The following is a 14,184-nucleotide window of genomic DNA, read 5'->3' on the forward strand; positions in this document are numbered from 1 at the left end:
TCGTAATCACCTTCGTCGACGTATGTACCATTTGATCCCGCGGTTCGGACACGTTCGATAACGTTCCTATTTCGTGATCGCAATCGCCGCAGCTCCTACATCAGCAAAATCCAAAGTTGCGATTCACGTAAATAAATTTCCCCCCACCTCTCCCGCGAACGCATTCCGAGTCCCCTGTTTAACGAAGTCCGAGCGTATCGTCGGTAATTATAAATGATGATGACCTTTTTGCCGGCGATCTTAGCTACGCATCTGTTACATAAACGGCGCGCGATGCTATCGGGTACTCTACCCGTCGGCTAGCCCGCCTAACTGGCACCGAGCATCGTCGAATTGCCGCAGAACATTGTACATAGTTGTGTACGGCTCGAATAGGAGAGCGCCACAGACGGCTGCAGCGACAATGAGACAGTTCGAGGTGTCGTCCTTCGAAGGAACAGCCTAAAACGACCTTCGTGTTGTAACGATCGGTTTTGAAAACCGACGGCGAGCTATCCTGCCGGCATTAATTAACGCCCACGGTTCCGGTCGTACTACTGGAAACTATAATTTGGCACGCATTATCGAGCCAATTGCCAAGAGCGATGCGCTATCAATGCGTAGTTCTATGCAGAGTCCTCTCTCTCTCTCTCTCTCTCTTCCTCTCTTTCCCCTTCGACTCGCGAAGGCCGGGGCCAGCCGTTGAATCGATCGGCCGACGCTCGCCGCGCCGCGCCGTTTTAACTCTCATTCGTTCTCCCGTCGGCACGTGAGAATCGGCCTTCAGGCTAAAGACTCCGTGTACGGTACAGTCGTGTCGCGGTAATCGTCGTCCACGCAGCTCGATGTCACCATGAATCGACGCTGAACATCAGGCCACTCGACCAAGGAGCACGTGCTCGGACCGCAACCCCCCAGTGCCTTTGATGCGGAGAGCCGGAACCCGCGGCGTCTTTTCCCGGGAGGGTCCCCGATGAGCCGAACGAACACGCCTTAGCTCCGAGAACCGACCGAAGACCAACGTCTCCCGCAGCGCACCGTAACACCCACGCCGGCCACAACATGTACCGGAAGCTGGGCCTCGAGGTCCAATACCTGACCGATCAACATCTCGCCGGCTTCGAGAGCTACAAGGTAACGCGCCCGGCTTCGCCTACTCCCCATGGGAGTCCCCGCTTAGGTGGCCGCCGACTGATGCGCGCATTCCATGGGGATTTAGTCAGCGATTGTTTTGTTACCTTGACTACCTCGCGCTGCTTCGCGGCGCGGACCTATTTTCAGTCAACCTTTTCCACTTATCTTTCAAGCTTGAATCGTTCCTAGAGGCTTCGATAGACAACTCGTTCAAATGGATTACAATGAATGCTTTCATGTGCATGCTAAGTTGATGCACGTTATTCTGGGAAAACATATGGCGAAGGGAAGGGGGAACAGCATTATGTCATGCATTGTTTTGAGCAATTTACATTCATCGCTCCTCTATTCTGGGTTGATGACCGAGCATGCTTGGTGAACAATGAGTTAGGATTTTAAGGAAATCAGATTAATATTCATTGATTTGTTTACAGTACTGCTCTGTGGACACGAGCCCTCTCAGTGTGTATATTATGCACCCGTTTTGGAACAAAGTAGTGCAGGTATGTTTCTTCTAAAAGTCTTAACAGCCGCTGGAATGCTTAATGATTTAACACGTTGAAATATTGTTTCAGTATTGTCCGAAATGGGTTGCTCCGAATGTGTTAACTTTCTCTGGATTCCTCTTCACTGTCTTCAATTTCACTATGTTCGCGAGTTACGACTATTATCTGTACGCGTCCAGCGACGATAAACCACAGTACCCGCCTATACCAAGATGGGTCTTTGCACTGGGCGCATTTAATGTCTTCATGGCTTATACCCTTGGTGAGTAATAAAGTCGATAGACCGTAGTAATCGTTTTCTTTAACATTTACAGTTTCATACCTGGTTCTGTTACAGATGGTATAGATGGAAAACAAGCGAGGAAAACGCAAACGTCCGGTCCCTTGGGAGAATTATTCGACCATGGACTGGACAGTTGGACAACAATGTGGATTACTGTATGTATGTTCTCCGTGTTCGGCCGTACGGATCACAGTGTATCCCCGATGAGGATGTATTTCATACTGTGGAGCGTATTTGTTAACTTTTATTTGACTCATTGGGAAAAGTACAACACCGGTGTGCTGTTTCTCCCATGGGGATATGACTTATCCATGGTGGCAAGTATCGATAACACTGCTGTTGTTCCAGTCCAACAGCTGATACAACTAACAAATTCTCTCAATTTCCAGGGCACTACCACAGTGTTTATTATATCAAGCATAGGGGGACACGAAACCTGGAAATTCATGCTGCCCGGCAACATTTCCGTGGGCGTGATGTTCGAAATTGTACTGTACGTCACCGCGATCGTGACCAGCTTACCCGTGGTGCTTTGGAACATATACAAGTGAGTGGATTCGTTGTAACATCGTCGATTTAACTTTTACGAAAACCGCCGATTCGCTTCCAGATCCTACAGGGACAAGACTGGCAAAATGAGAACATTCCTAGACGCTATAAGACCTCTGATACCTCTAAGTGCTCTCTTCGCGATCTCGACAGTTTGGGTAGTGCACTCCCCGAGTAACATAGTAGAGAAAGACCCGAGGATCGTGTTTTTGACCGTTGGAACCATTTTCTCCAATATATGCGTAAGATTCCTCCTTATATTAATAATTATAAACAGACTGCGGATCTTTATGCATTTATGGCTTGCGCAGGGATTTAAAAATGCAAGAAAACGTATAAATTAATAAGATCCAATAACATTCTCATCTTTTTTTGTTACAACGAATAATTTCATAATCGATGAAGCAAACTTCTCTTGCATTCCGGTGTTTGCAAAATGTCATTGTAATTGCATGCAAATGAGAATCTGCATAAAAATTCGCAGTTTAATTATAATAAAGAATAATAAATTATAAAGTACTAATAATGACTATTAATGATGCGTTTACAGTGTCGATTGATCGTGTCGCAAATGAGCAACGCCAGATGCGAAATATTCTCGTGGATACTAGTGCCCATGGGGGTGGCGGTAGCCGTCACCTTCGTCTTGCCGAGTACCGACTTGGTATTCACTTATATCGTCGCCGTGGTCGCGCTGTTGGCGCACATTCATTACGGCACATGCGTGGTGAGCGGTCGCATCTTTTTTCGTTCGAACAACGAAAAACCGTTCGCCGTGAAATAATTCGTGATCCGTTCCGGTGTTCTTCCAGGTGCGTCAGATGTGTCGTCACTTCCGTATCCACACGTTCCGCATCAAGAGTCGCGTCGATTGACTACTTGCCGACGATACATGTTAAAAACGAAGAAACAAAAGGGAGTCGGAGCCACCTACGAATCAGTGAGTACAGAGCAGACAGGGGCAAGAAGCGAGCCGGAAACGAGGAAGATCCCGTTCGCAGCTCGGGTGGCACCTCGGACAAGGGAACGAGGATTCCCGGGCAGTGTTAGAAAAAAGAAACATCACTCGCGCATCCAATCATTGCTGATCACATATCCATAAAAGAAGTACCTGTTACGTGATCTTATTTATTCCTTCGCAGAGGCAACAAATTGTTTGAATCCTCGTGTCGCTGTGATAAACATAGCCGCAGAAATCACGCTTCTTTCGTAACCGGTCGATGTACACTGGTCCCGGTATTTACGGTTAGCGCATTTTAGTGGAATCGATAGCCAAGAGGGGGAGGGGGCGAGGTGGGGCAAGAGAGGTGTATAGCACTCTATCGACTTCTGTATTGTCTTTTTGTGTTCAGTTCGTAAACTCTGACTTTAAGTGTTCCGAGGGGAGGTTTTTTCGTTTTTAACGTGTATTGTCTGTGTAGCTAATCGACTAGGCTAGCTTGGCACGGTGGTGCACGCTGTCAACTGCACCGCGTTTATGTGGACACGTGATGAGGTAGCCAGTCCTAATCGCAGGACTGCCATCGTTCGATAATATTCGAGACGATAAGAGAGAACTACTCTAGAAGGATGAGGCCAACTTTGGGGCGAGCTGTCTCGAAATGCGAAGGATCTACTGTCCGAATCCATGACACTCTTTTGGACTCGAGAAGTCAGCCTATGCTGTCTCTTGCCATGTTCGAAGTCCCAGCTTGGGACTGTACGGATGGCGTTACACAATGTAGACGCAGGGTACATCCTGAAATACTCGTTTTTCAAAGCGGAACCAGATTCCGCTTTGTCCACTGATTGTGAGCGAAACTGTAGATCCAGCGGTGCAAGGTGCAAGTGACAGTTGATCGCATAACCGCCGGGTTAGCCTAGGATAATGGACTTTAATTGCAGATCGATGGGAGGAGTATCGTGTTTCACTAGCAGCCGCAACGAGGCGCGTGTAAAGAGACATTATTTATTTTCGTGTAAGGATGCATGTGTATGTTATGTTGCATTTAACGAGGACATAGCGCTGTCAACGCTGAATCCACGAATTCCATACAGTTAGGCTAAAGTAACCTGGAATCGTCAATTCGAGCGGGAACGAGGGGAACGTTCCGTTCCATCGTCGTTCCCCCCCTGCAGCGAAAAGACTATTCTGTATATAATATACATATATACATATACACATATATATTTTCTTGGAAACGAATGGAACGCGTGATACTGTATACTCAAAATTACAACCGCGCATTTGCTGTTAGAGCTTCTCAACGTGGGAGGAAAAATGTTTCCGACGGAACGAATGCGGCGCAACGTTGTTCCTCTTCTGTTTTTTTTTTTTTTTCAGTAACGAAGAACGTTGCTCGGCCATTATTCGGTCGGCGTCACTGTCAATTCTTCAAAGTGATCGTACGCTCTTGAAATTATTCTTTGCGTTGGAAAGCATGTCCTTCATGACAATAGTAGATAATGTACGATACGTTAGCTGGTAATTATTGTTTAAGTTATTATTTTTTTTTCTTTTTTCTTTTTTAACACCCGTGGACTATTTTTGGGCTAAAGAGAACATTTCGTACGTTTGCTTATCTATCGTGAACGAAGACTTTTTTTTAAGGTAGTGGAAGCCCACGTTGGAAGCCCACGATCAAAACTGTACATCCGAAATTGAAGTTCGCGTCTGCAGTAACGCAAAGTCAATGTAGAATAAATGAAACGATTCTGACCATGCATCGATCTTTCGTTGTTCAGTTTTCTTTTTCTCTTTCATTTCACTGGTTCTGCATTACGATGTTACAAAGTTCGAACGCTAAATCGACGAGCCTCCGTTTTTTTTCTTCGTACATTCGATACACGTTGCTCTAGTCCGTTTTATGTTAAGTGTATGGAGTAGCTGTAATTACGAAACTCTTTAAGATGCGTTGTTCGTTCTTTAAATAAGAAAATCCGTTTGTTCGAAACGTTAGCAAATCTCTGGCTAGAACGGGACAAATTTTTGCATATTTGCAAATTGTATCTTGTGTATAAACATAATATTGAGCAACAGCGAGCAATAATAGCGTTGTTTCCGATCGAGAGTTATCCGTGTGATCGGCATCGATCGAGATCCATGTAATCCGACGCAAAAAAAAAACGCAACTATATCTGTTTAGACGTTGAATTTAGTTTCCAGCGCAACTTATGCATCGACATTTGTTTGTAACTTTTATAGATGGTAAATGTAATCACACTATTCCCCAAATGTTTGTTTCTGCCAAAGATATTAAAAAGATTTTATGTAAATCGCCTTTTATTCTCGCTGTCTACCTATTACTTAAATATACGGTCGTTCGTTAAACAATCTTTCTCTAATCAATTATTAAGAACCTAACACTATTCTGGCACAAATGTCTTTATGTACTCTGCTTTCACTTTTCTTCGATCCTCCGGCAAAGGGAGTTCCGGTTTGATACCCTTCAATCTCCGATCCTTCTTAACATTTCTCTGAAATGCCGATATTTTTTTCTACCTGTTTTTCTTCACCGAAACCAATCAAATACGGTTAGACATAGTTACCCAAAACATCTTGCATATTTTGTAGTTCTCGAAGTAAGGCTCGCACCTCTTCTGCACGTATTCGTTATCGTCGAGGCACTTCAAAGACAATAAATGTTCCTGTAACAGAAACGAACAAAAACAAAATGAATACGCATGAATGTTTTTGAGGTTAGGTGACTGAAACTCTCTTAAAAAAAGTCATTAAATCACCTGCAGACAAGGATTGTCTATTTCTTGGTCCCTTTTGGGGATCCTTGCCGCCGAGTCATGTTCTTTCTGTTGGGTCCCTTCGGGACTTATTTTAGTCATCACTGTGTTTAGTCGAACTTCACTGGGCGAGTAACTTAAAACACGATAACGTTAGATGCAACACAGTTCAACAGCGTTGAACGCGATATTCGCGGCCTGTTTTCAATTATGTCTGTCCCAACAGATCCCAATTAACGTTCTTTCTTGCGTACGATACACGTGATATTATAAAGAACACACTATAGAGAACCAAGTTTGCGTTTCGGCAAAGCACCACGTGGTGCCGGTTCCGGCTGGTTCGCAGGGCGATTGTAAAGACACAATGCTGTATATATATATAATATATATGTATTTCGTTGATCATGTATTTACATATAATTACAAAAAGAAAACAATTCTGTAAAGCGTACAATCTTACAAACGAATTCCCTCAATGATACTGACCTTCCTACGGTTAGTTTAAAAAATATTCTAGCTCTGGAAGCATTTAAGCACGACCATCTCTCGTTCTCGCAGTTCGGATAACATTATTAATGGATTATTAAATGAATCTCAGTTTATAACAACCGTGACGATCCTACCGGTTGATTCATCTAACGTTTAAGTAGCGGTCCCACGATCAGAAAACCAAAGCCGCGGTATTTACAACGACAAACGCGATATCATGATTGAAACGGGAACAGTTGCGTATCGTTCTAAATAAACTTTCGAACCGCGCGGAAAGTGTACGCGACAATAAGTAAATGCCAGTGATCAGCGTCTCGTGAGCGCGAACAATGCCGAAGTCCCTCTCTTCCATTGTTCCTATTCAGCCGATCTCAAACAGCAAACCGATTCGTGAGAAGTCATAACAACGTTAACTGCAGGTACGGGAACACTATACAGGCGGTGGTACAGTGCGCTATCAACTTAACAACGTTACACCTAGAAAATACAATTCTTAAACGACCTTAAGAATCTCGTGGTTCTCGTATCCGACGACTCATTGGATACAGTCGCTCGAGGAGATCTTGAGCAAGCCTTGAAACCAGTTCGTTCACTGTCGCCTAAGTGTACCCTAAGTGTTCTCAAAGTTCTGTTGCACCTTCTGCCACTTGGCTACCATGCTGGAGACCTCCTTATGTTTCTTGCTAATCCCGATCCTCGCCTGAAAAATATGGAATTATTATTAAAATATAAATTATTATTAGTTAAATCTTATTATCTGACTTGACCGCTCAGCCGATCCGAATGTATTTACCTTCTTTTTCTTCTTCTCCTTCATGGTAGCTTCAGAGTGCAGAGCCTCCAGGTCCATGTCCACCTTAGCTTCCTCGACTGGCAAAGACGACTCTGTCGTCACGGTGTCTTGTCTCTGGGGCGCTTTCTCCGGTCGGCTGCTCTCGATACGGGCGATGTCGCTGTAGAACGAGTCCAGCGCGGACACCAGGGATTCTTTGGCCGTCTTGATGGGTGGTTTCTCGATCACCTTGTGGTTCGTGTAGATCGGCGTGTAGTCCGGTATGATCTGGATCGTCGGCTGCACGCCGTGCTTGTGGGGAAGTACTAAGGCTGCAGGCTGTCCGAACAGAATACGACACTGATCAAATAAAATCCACGAAGGCGGACCTCGTCGCGCGACAACTCACAGAATGCAAGTGCTGGTAAGCTGGATACTGAAGGTAGTGCTCCTGCACTATGGCTGCCGGGTGACCCAAGATGGGAACCGTTGGGTCCCTGGCAGCAGCATCGTACAACGCACTACCCTGAGTCTGTACAGCACCGTATATGATCCTCTTCAAGGCTGGCAATTCGTAAGGCGCTTCCGTCAAGTCGACGCCAGGTGGCAGGGGCTCTACGTTGGTCACGCTCGCTATATTCGTAAGGGCGGTGGCTTGTGGCGAGAGCGCGGTTGCCGAATGCGAAGGTATCACTGCGGTCTCCAGGTGGTTCACATCCGCGATCGTTGCACCCTCTGTGAAAAAGATCAGATCGCTTCAGTCTCAGCCGCAGCGTCGCAATCCAGGCGATAGAACATTCACCTTTTCGTTGCTTTTTACTGTCCAAGGTGTCGCTGCCCTTGTCCCGTTTCCTTTTGTCCTTTTTCATGTCGTTCCCATATATTCTCGGCGGCGGAGGCGGGCTCGGGTTGGAGATCTGCGGCGGCGGCGGAGCTTCCACGTCAGAATTCCTTGGCCCTGCGTCGTCGGCCGCGTCGTTGTCTTCCGGTTGCTTCTTTGGTTTTGGCTTCAGTCCTTCCTCTTCCGCTGCTGCACACGGAAAGTTACGCGATCAACGATCAAGTACCGGGTCAGATGTCTCGTTCTAAGTATAAAAGGCAACGGATCCGCACCTGTGGCAATCATCTCGTCCTGTTCCATCGGTGGAGGCGTCGAGCAAATCTCCATTTCCTCCGCGCCACCGGCGATACCAGTGTCCGGATAGATCCATTGGGTCACTCCGGTGGCAGTGTTCTGGTAATAATATCGTTTATGCGACCTGGAAAAAAGCCCACCGGGGAATGTAGAACAGCCGAGGCGCAGGATGAATTTACTTGCATGTGTTACATTGACAGACAAACTTTCGAGGGACGTTGGTCCGTGAGAGGGACGTCCCAGCGAGTTCTAAAGCGACTTACTTGCTAGGAAACAAATATCAGTTAATACTCCTACCTGCGGACTCGGCGTGGCATTTACTCAGCGAGACCCCCTTTATATTACATAAAGGATTAAGTGTTACTTAGCGGTTACATAGCGAGGCGCTCTCTTCCGCAACACGAGCACCGAAAGTATACGTCGGCGAACGTCAGCGTTACGCTAGGCGAAATTAAGCGAATTATAATATATGAGTATTTGAGGGATCGTGCGAGTCGGGATGATCTTTGTCTGTTTTGCAATTTGGCTTTTCCGCTTTCCATTCTACTTGTTTTTTCTTCTTCCCTTCTGTCTTTCTCTCTTTGTCTCTCTGTCTCCGTGGACCGGGAACACTGGGAGAACAACTGTATCACGGCACTTCGTTATTAGACGAGACGGAGAAGGAATTGTTTGCCGAAATGCTTTGATTAAACGAAACGCTCTGGGTGACAGTAAAAAGTAAAGGTATACGGAAACACGTTTACAGAATGAGATAGCCGAGCCTGGTGGGTTCGTGAGACAGTTACAGAAAGAAAAACGAGTACGTGTAACGTGTGTCGTGGATCTCCAAAAGCGGATCGTTACTTTCAGCTTACATCCGCCGCCCCCTGTCTGCAACCGATATTCCCTTCTGTCCTTTCTCGGCAACCAGCTTCTCTCGAGATCTCGAGTTTCCTTCGGTAACTCCGTACAGGCACCGTGTGTGTCAATTTCATTGGGACTCTCGTAACGATTAGTCGCCAGCCTCTGGCTCCGAGTTTTCGATCATTCTGCGGCGTCTTGCTACATATTCCTCCATTTTGAATCCTGATGCGGTCTTCCGATTCTTACTTTACAGTACCTGTTTCTTAGCACGGTTTACCGAACCGACTTTCTGGCTTCGCTGATAGGCTTAAGTCGACAGGCTTGTTTCTTTTTTCTCGTTGACTCAATGCCAAATGGAATTGTCTCTACACTTTGCGCCATATTCCCGTCGATCGATCATTCTTGAATCTTCTACGAAATTCTTTGGCGCACAGCTCTAACGCACACGGCGCGTACGACGGTGTACACGTATGCTCTTGAAGGGCGCCCGTTCTGAACACATTTCTATCTACGTGTTGCTCCAGTAATCGAATCATTTGAAAAAACGAATTTTACCGCGGTCTCTCTCTCTCTTTCCGTATAGAATTTTTTTCGTTCTCTCTAAATGAATCAAATTTGCATTACCGTGAATCTACTAAATCTTTTTTCTGTTTTTTTTTTTAGATCGAGCTTTACAACAATTACTCTGAAATTGATAAAAATCATGTTGATTAAACCCTCGGTGGCGGTACACGATTCGTCCGATTCATTGGATAGTTTTCAAAGAGCCCGAGAAAATGACAATTCTTCGACTTGGCATGAAAAGGGAAAAAAAGAAACGAAAAGCAATCAAAGTAGAAAATGAAACACGTTCGTAACACGTTTGTATATCAAAGTACGAAACGATCGGCGCGATTTGATTGATCCTCAACGAGAACTCGACAAACGAATCAAGAACTAAAAGGCGTTATTATACATAGAATGTATGAACACGTCTCTGTAGCGGTGACTGAAGACTCATAGAGCAGTGATGTGTATAACATACCACGATGTTTTGTATGGAACGAGTCATGTTTATTTGTACGAGATAATACACAAATTTTAGATCGTATACTATACCTATCCCACTGACAAAGCCATCCCGGTGGTGCCGCGTCTTGTTCCAAGCGTTCCAGTTCGTGACTGGTCTCAGTCAACCACCTACGCAAGTAACTCTTTTCTAAGTAACCTCCTTCCCACGCCACAAACAATGTCTGCAACAGAAGACAACAATTTCTGTGATCGGTGGAGCTAAAATAAGGGGGGTCCCCTATTTTATGGGGAATGGGGTTCTACAGGGTGTCCCAAAAATGTCTCGCAATCCGGAAACGGTGGATTCCTTAGGTTATTTGAAGTAACTTTTTCCTTAGCGAAAATGCAAACCGCGGCTTCGTTTACGAGTTATTAATGAAAAACGCCAACCAATAAGAAGCGAGCTCTGCTGACGCGAGGCGGTCGAGCGCGAAGCCCAGCTCCGCTCATTGGCTCGGCCGTCTCGCGCCAGCAGATCTCGCCCCTCACCGGTCACTGATTTTCGTTGATAACTCGTAAACGAAGCCGCGGTTTGCATTTTCGCTAAGGAAAAAGTTGCTTCAAATGATCTCAGGAACCCTCCATTCCGGGATTACGAGACATTTTTGAGACACCCTGTATATTTGGTTGTTCCTTTGGGACCCAATGTGGAGGTTTACCCTCTTGAAATCAAAAGCAGGGTTTCCCCTGCCGTAATAACTCTTTGCATTCAAAGCTACTTTCACTCCAATTCCTGGGCTTATTTTCATTTTATAGAAAGGGTTAAATCAAGCTCACCTGAAGCTGGATAGACATCATCTGTACCGGGGACACAGTGGGCTTCCCCTCGGACAGAAACTTCAGTTTCTCAAGAATGATCTGCGACAGCAGCGCCACTTCTCCCTCGTCCTCCTTTGCGTCGGCAGTTGTCTCGATCGGCGCTACGGTCTCTTCTTCGACTTTACCAGACTCCGCCGCGGGATCCACAGCATCCTCTGTCTTATCTTCAGGCGTTACATTAACCGCATCCTCCTGATGCTCGCTTCGGGTTTCATCGGTCCTTTCTGCACTGTCGGACGTGCTTGTCTCCTCCTGTTGTATCTCGGGCTCCGGTTTCGCCTCGTCCTTGTCCGCCGGCTTCTTCTTCGTGGATGGGACTGAAAGAACCACTCCTCTGAATCCACCTTGGCGACAGATTAACACGAGCATCCTTACCATCGAACGCGATCCGCTTCTTCCTTTGGAAGAACTTGCTCCTGCCGTGCAGGTTGTCCAAAAACTTGTTCGCTTTCTGTCCGTCGTCCTCCGGCTTTAAAACCGACTCCTCGCCGCTGTCCCCTTTCTCGGAGACTTCGTTGTCTGGCTCCTGAACGTTTCTCCTGTCGCCGTTGCCGTCGGTGTCGTTGCTCTCTGGTATCCGATGCGACCTCGAGGTGGCGCTGTCCGTCGATTCTTCTGTTTGGGGGATTGGGAACAGAGCCTTCCTCTCCTGCCTGACCTCGGGCTCCTCCTCAGGGTCGGAATCCTCGTCGTAACCGGGTACCAGGGACACGCGGAAGTCGAAATCGGCGCCAGGGTTGCTTTTGTTAACACCATCCGTCACCCCAGCCTTAAGGTCCTTAGCAGGTCGGCCGTCGCTAAGCCTCTCGACGCATTCCTCGGGCTCTTTCACTTGGTTCTTCAAGTATTTCGCGTCCTTCTCTTCAACAGACTTTGCATCCGAACCATCTGACTTCGGATTATCCGAGGAGTCTCGAGAGTCCTGGTCCAACGCCTGCGACGCCTTCAGCAATTGGGGGTGTTTCACAGTCGCGGTCGAGATGAATGCTTCGGCTTTCGATGTTGCCGTCAAATTTGGGTTGAGCGGTTCAGCCGTAGACCCTGTTACAGGCTCGTCCTTCGATTGGCCTTCGTCCGCGGTGTCCGAGTCACTCTCTTCGGATCCGTAAGACGTTATCATCTCGATTTTTCTGTAACAACAGTTTCTCGATTAATATGAAAGTAACGTTCGTAGAAATGTTAGCGGCTGATTTCGGCTATATACCCGTCGTCGGACTCGTTGTCCATCGTGTCAGACGTGTTCGCGACGTCCTGATCGGCCGGCGGCTCCTGTTTCTTGGCGGTCTCGTTGTGAATGTACCTATTACGATTTCGAGCCACCACTTCTCTTGGTATCATACCTTCCGGTATGTTTTCGTGCGATTGGTCTAACAGAAAGATTGTTCTCGGTTGGTTGACAAGTTTATGTTTATTTGGACGCGGGGGACAGCGGGGTTCGACATATAGTTACATGCGACGGCGGAGAAATCGACCCAATGAGAGTCTTGCATGGAATGAGGTTTCATGGCTGGGCTTGCTTTAATGTTGTTCTTCATGTACCGCAATTCCTCTGGCATTTCCCATGTTACCTCGTTGGTCTCTATGTGCCAGTAGTATGGGTAGCCAGAAGATTCGTCTATGCACTCTCTCCACACTGAAACAACAGCAAACTTAGAGCTGTGAACTTCCAAATTAGAGAAACAGTTCGATAGTTGAAGCTTACTCGACGCTTGCTGGCTGATATGGTGTGGCAACTGGGCATTAGAGTTTATGACAGCGTTACCAAACTCATTTGCTATCGGCTGTTTGGGTGCGATTAGCTGTATTTCCTGAGAATCGAACATTTATAATATTATTTTATATGTACACGATAAATATTAAACAAACTTGTAGATAGATGTACTTACTTTAAGGAAGTTATTGACCTGGTCATCTAACTTGCAAACGTCCTTCTTGGTATCCTCAGTATCGCTGTCAGAGTTGTAATGGCAAAGTAAATTTGCCAGTGGATTTCCGGGTACATTCGGCCCATGGTAATCGAGTGGAGCCTGTTTTCGTTTATCTAAATGTGCAGACATGTTCGTTTTGTTTCTTTTTTATGATAACACGATTCGAAAATTGTTTACGCACAACTATTTTATTTATTCAAGCCAAAACAATCGTTACAATGAATTACTTTGTACATGATCGCCGTGCGAGCCAGCCTGCGATTGATTCAGTTCCAAAACAGGTCTTCTTTGACGCCGCTTCATAATAGAACACAAGATAAGTTGTGTACGTTGCTGCTACACACAGTGGGTACGTCTGAAACGAAAAACGATAAGATAATTTCGACGTTGTTCTTAAGAAGAGCGACGCGATCCGACGGAGCCGTGGCGAGCGATACAAGACGCGGAAATAGATGTAAATAAAAAATACATTCTCGCGTAAATAATTGATGAAACTCACTCATAACCTTTGTATATCGCCGATTAATTTGCTCGACGAGTTTCAACGTTAAGTACTAAGCAACGGACCGTCTACTAAGAAATTCGCTCGAAAACGGTTACAAAGCGTACAAAAATATAATACTACACCCGTGTTCAGTTCCCTTAAAAAATATCATTCACAATTTCGAGGAAAAGTTTAAGGTTATGGACCACTTCACCAGAGAATCATATCGCCGTTCGTGTTTCTCTAACTTCGAATGCTTTTCTACTGGTTCCTCGGCCAACGTGCCGCCATTTTCGGGAAATCCTTCGACGGGAAAATTCGCAACTAGGAAAAACCTTGAACAGCGATCCGACGGGAAATTCGCGAACTAGGAAAAACCGCGCGCAATTCGAATATGTATCGCGGAACCAGCGGCGACGCCGAAGTGCAACACATTTTAGCCAGCTTTTGAACTGGGATTGATCCTACGTCCGACGGACATTTTGTAAGTAGTTAT

At 46.1% G+C, this 14,184-nt stretch overlaps 3 protein-coding genes across 5 annotated transcripts; 1 reads left to right on the plus strand and 2 right to left on the minus strand.

Moving 5' to 3' along the window:
• Positions 1 to 668: 668 nt before the first annotated feature.
• LOC117221050 (ethanolaminephosphotransferase 1) lies at positions 669 to 5,706 on the plus strand. The gene is made up of 8 exons (XM_033471636.2): positions 669 to 1,113; positions 1,548 to 1,616; positions 1,689 to 1,881; positions 1,957 to 2,219; positions 2,292 to 2,449; positions 2,513 to 2,693; positions 3,002 to 3,178; positions 3,264 to 5,706. The coding sequence occupies exons 1-8, from the start codon at positions 1,042 to 1,044 to the stop codon at positions 3,324 to 3,326; spliced, it is 1,176 nt and encodes a 391-aa protein (XP_033327527.1). The 5' UTR covers positions 669 to 1,041; the 3' UTR covers positions 3,327 to 5,706.
• LOC117221051 (coiled-coil-helix-coiled-coil-helix domain-containing protein 7) lies at positions 5,696 to 6,462 on the minus strand. The gene is made up of 3 exons (XM_033471637.2): positions 6,172 to 6,462; positions 5,980 to 6,078; positions 5,696 to 5,907 (listed from the first exon to the last, which is right to left on the minus strand). The coding sequence occupies exons 1-3, from the start codon at positions 6,268 to 6,270 to the stop codon at positions 5,797 to 5,799; spliced, it is 309 nt and encodes a 102-aa protein (XP_033327528.2). The 5' UTR covers positions 6,271 to 6,462; the 3' UTR covers positions 5,696 to 5,796.
• An 80-nt stretch (positions 6,463 to 6,542) lies between these two features.
• LOC117221048 (uncharacterized) lies at positions 6,543 to 13,968 on the minus strand. Of its 3 annotated transcripts, none has more exons than XM_033471630.2 (14): positions 13,903 to 13,968; positions 13,432 to 13,559; positions 13,163 to 13,317; positions 12,979 to 13,084; positions 12,727 to 12,909; positions 12,481 to 12,643; positions 11,652 to 12,406; positions 11,235 to 11,593; positions 10,506 to 10,639; positions 8,543 to 8,688; positions 8,232 to 8,459; positions 7,839 to 8,164; positions 7,451 to 7,768; positions 6,543 to 7,357 (listed from the first exon to the last, which is right to left on the minus strand). In XM_033471630.2, the coding sequence occupies exons 2-14, from the start codon at positions 13,505 to 13,507 to the stop codon at positions 7,268 to 7,270; spliced, it is 3,039 nt and encodes a 1,012-aa protein (XP_033327521.2). In that variant the 5' UTR covers positions 13,508 to 13,559; positions 13,903 to 13,968; the 3' UTR covers positions 6,543 to 7,267. The 3 variants fall into 3 exon arrangements, with proteins under 3 accessions (XP_033327521.2, XP_033327520.2, XP_033327519.2); XM_033471629.2 differs by having other exon boundaries at positions 13,711 to 13,964; XM_033471628.2 differs by having other exon boundaries at positions 13,704 to 13,964.
• Positions 13,969 to 14,184: the final 216 nt, after the last annotated feature.

This window comes from Megalopta genalis, chromosome 5 (genome assembly GCF_051020955.1).
Source record: "Megalopta genalis isolate 19385.01 chromosome 5, iyMegGena1_principal, whole genome shotgun sequence".
In the NCBI taxonomy this organism is placed as follows: domain Eukaryota; kingdom Metazoa; phylum Arthropoda; class Insecta; order Hymenoptera; family Halictidae; genus Megalopta; species Megalopta genalis.

Coding starts and splice junctions, on each gene's coding strand:
- LOC117221050 (XM_033471636.2), top strand. CDS start 1,042: ATGTACCGGAAGCTGGGCCTCGAGGTCCAATACCTGACCGATCAACAT. Junction 1,882..1,956: donor CTTCATGGCTTATACCCTTG/GTGAGTAATAAA, acceptor GTTCTGTTACAG/ATGGTATAGATGGAAAACAA. Junction 3,179..3,263: donor TTCATTACGGCACATGCGTG/GTGAGCGGTCGC, acceptor GTGTTCTTCCAG/GTGCGTCAGATGTGTCGTCA.
- LOC117221048 (XM_033471630.2), bottom strand. CDS start 13,507: ATGAAGCGGCGTCAAAGAAGACCTGTTTTGGAACTGAATCAATCGCAG. Junction 13,085..13,162: donor AGGTCAATAACTTCCTTAAA/GTAAGTACATCT, acceptor TTCGATTCTCAG/GAAATACAGCTAATCGCACC. Junction 12,910..12,978: donor TATCAGCCAGCAAGCGTCGA/GTAAGCTTCAAC, acceptor CTGTTGTTTCAG/TGTGGAGAGAGTGCATAGAC.
- LOC117221051 (XM_033471637.2), bottom strand. CDS start 6,270: ATGACTAAAATAAGTCCCGAAGGGACCCAACAGAAAGAACATGACTCG. Junction 6,079..6,171: donor TAGACAATCCTTGTCTGCAG/GTGATTTAATGA, acceptor TTTCTGTTACAG/GAACATTTATTGTCTTTGAA. Junction 5,908..5,979: donor AAATATGCAAGATGTTTTGG/GTAACTATGTCT, acceptor TCGGCATTTCAG/AGAAATGTTAAGAAGGATCG.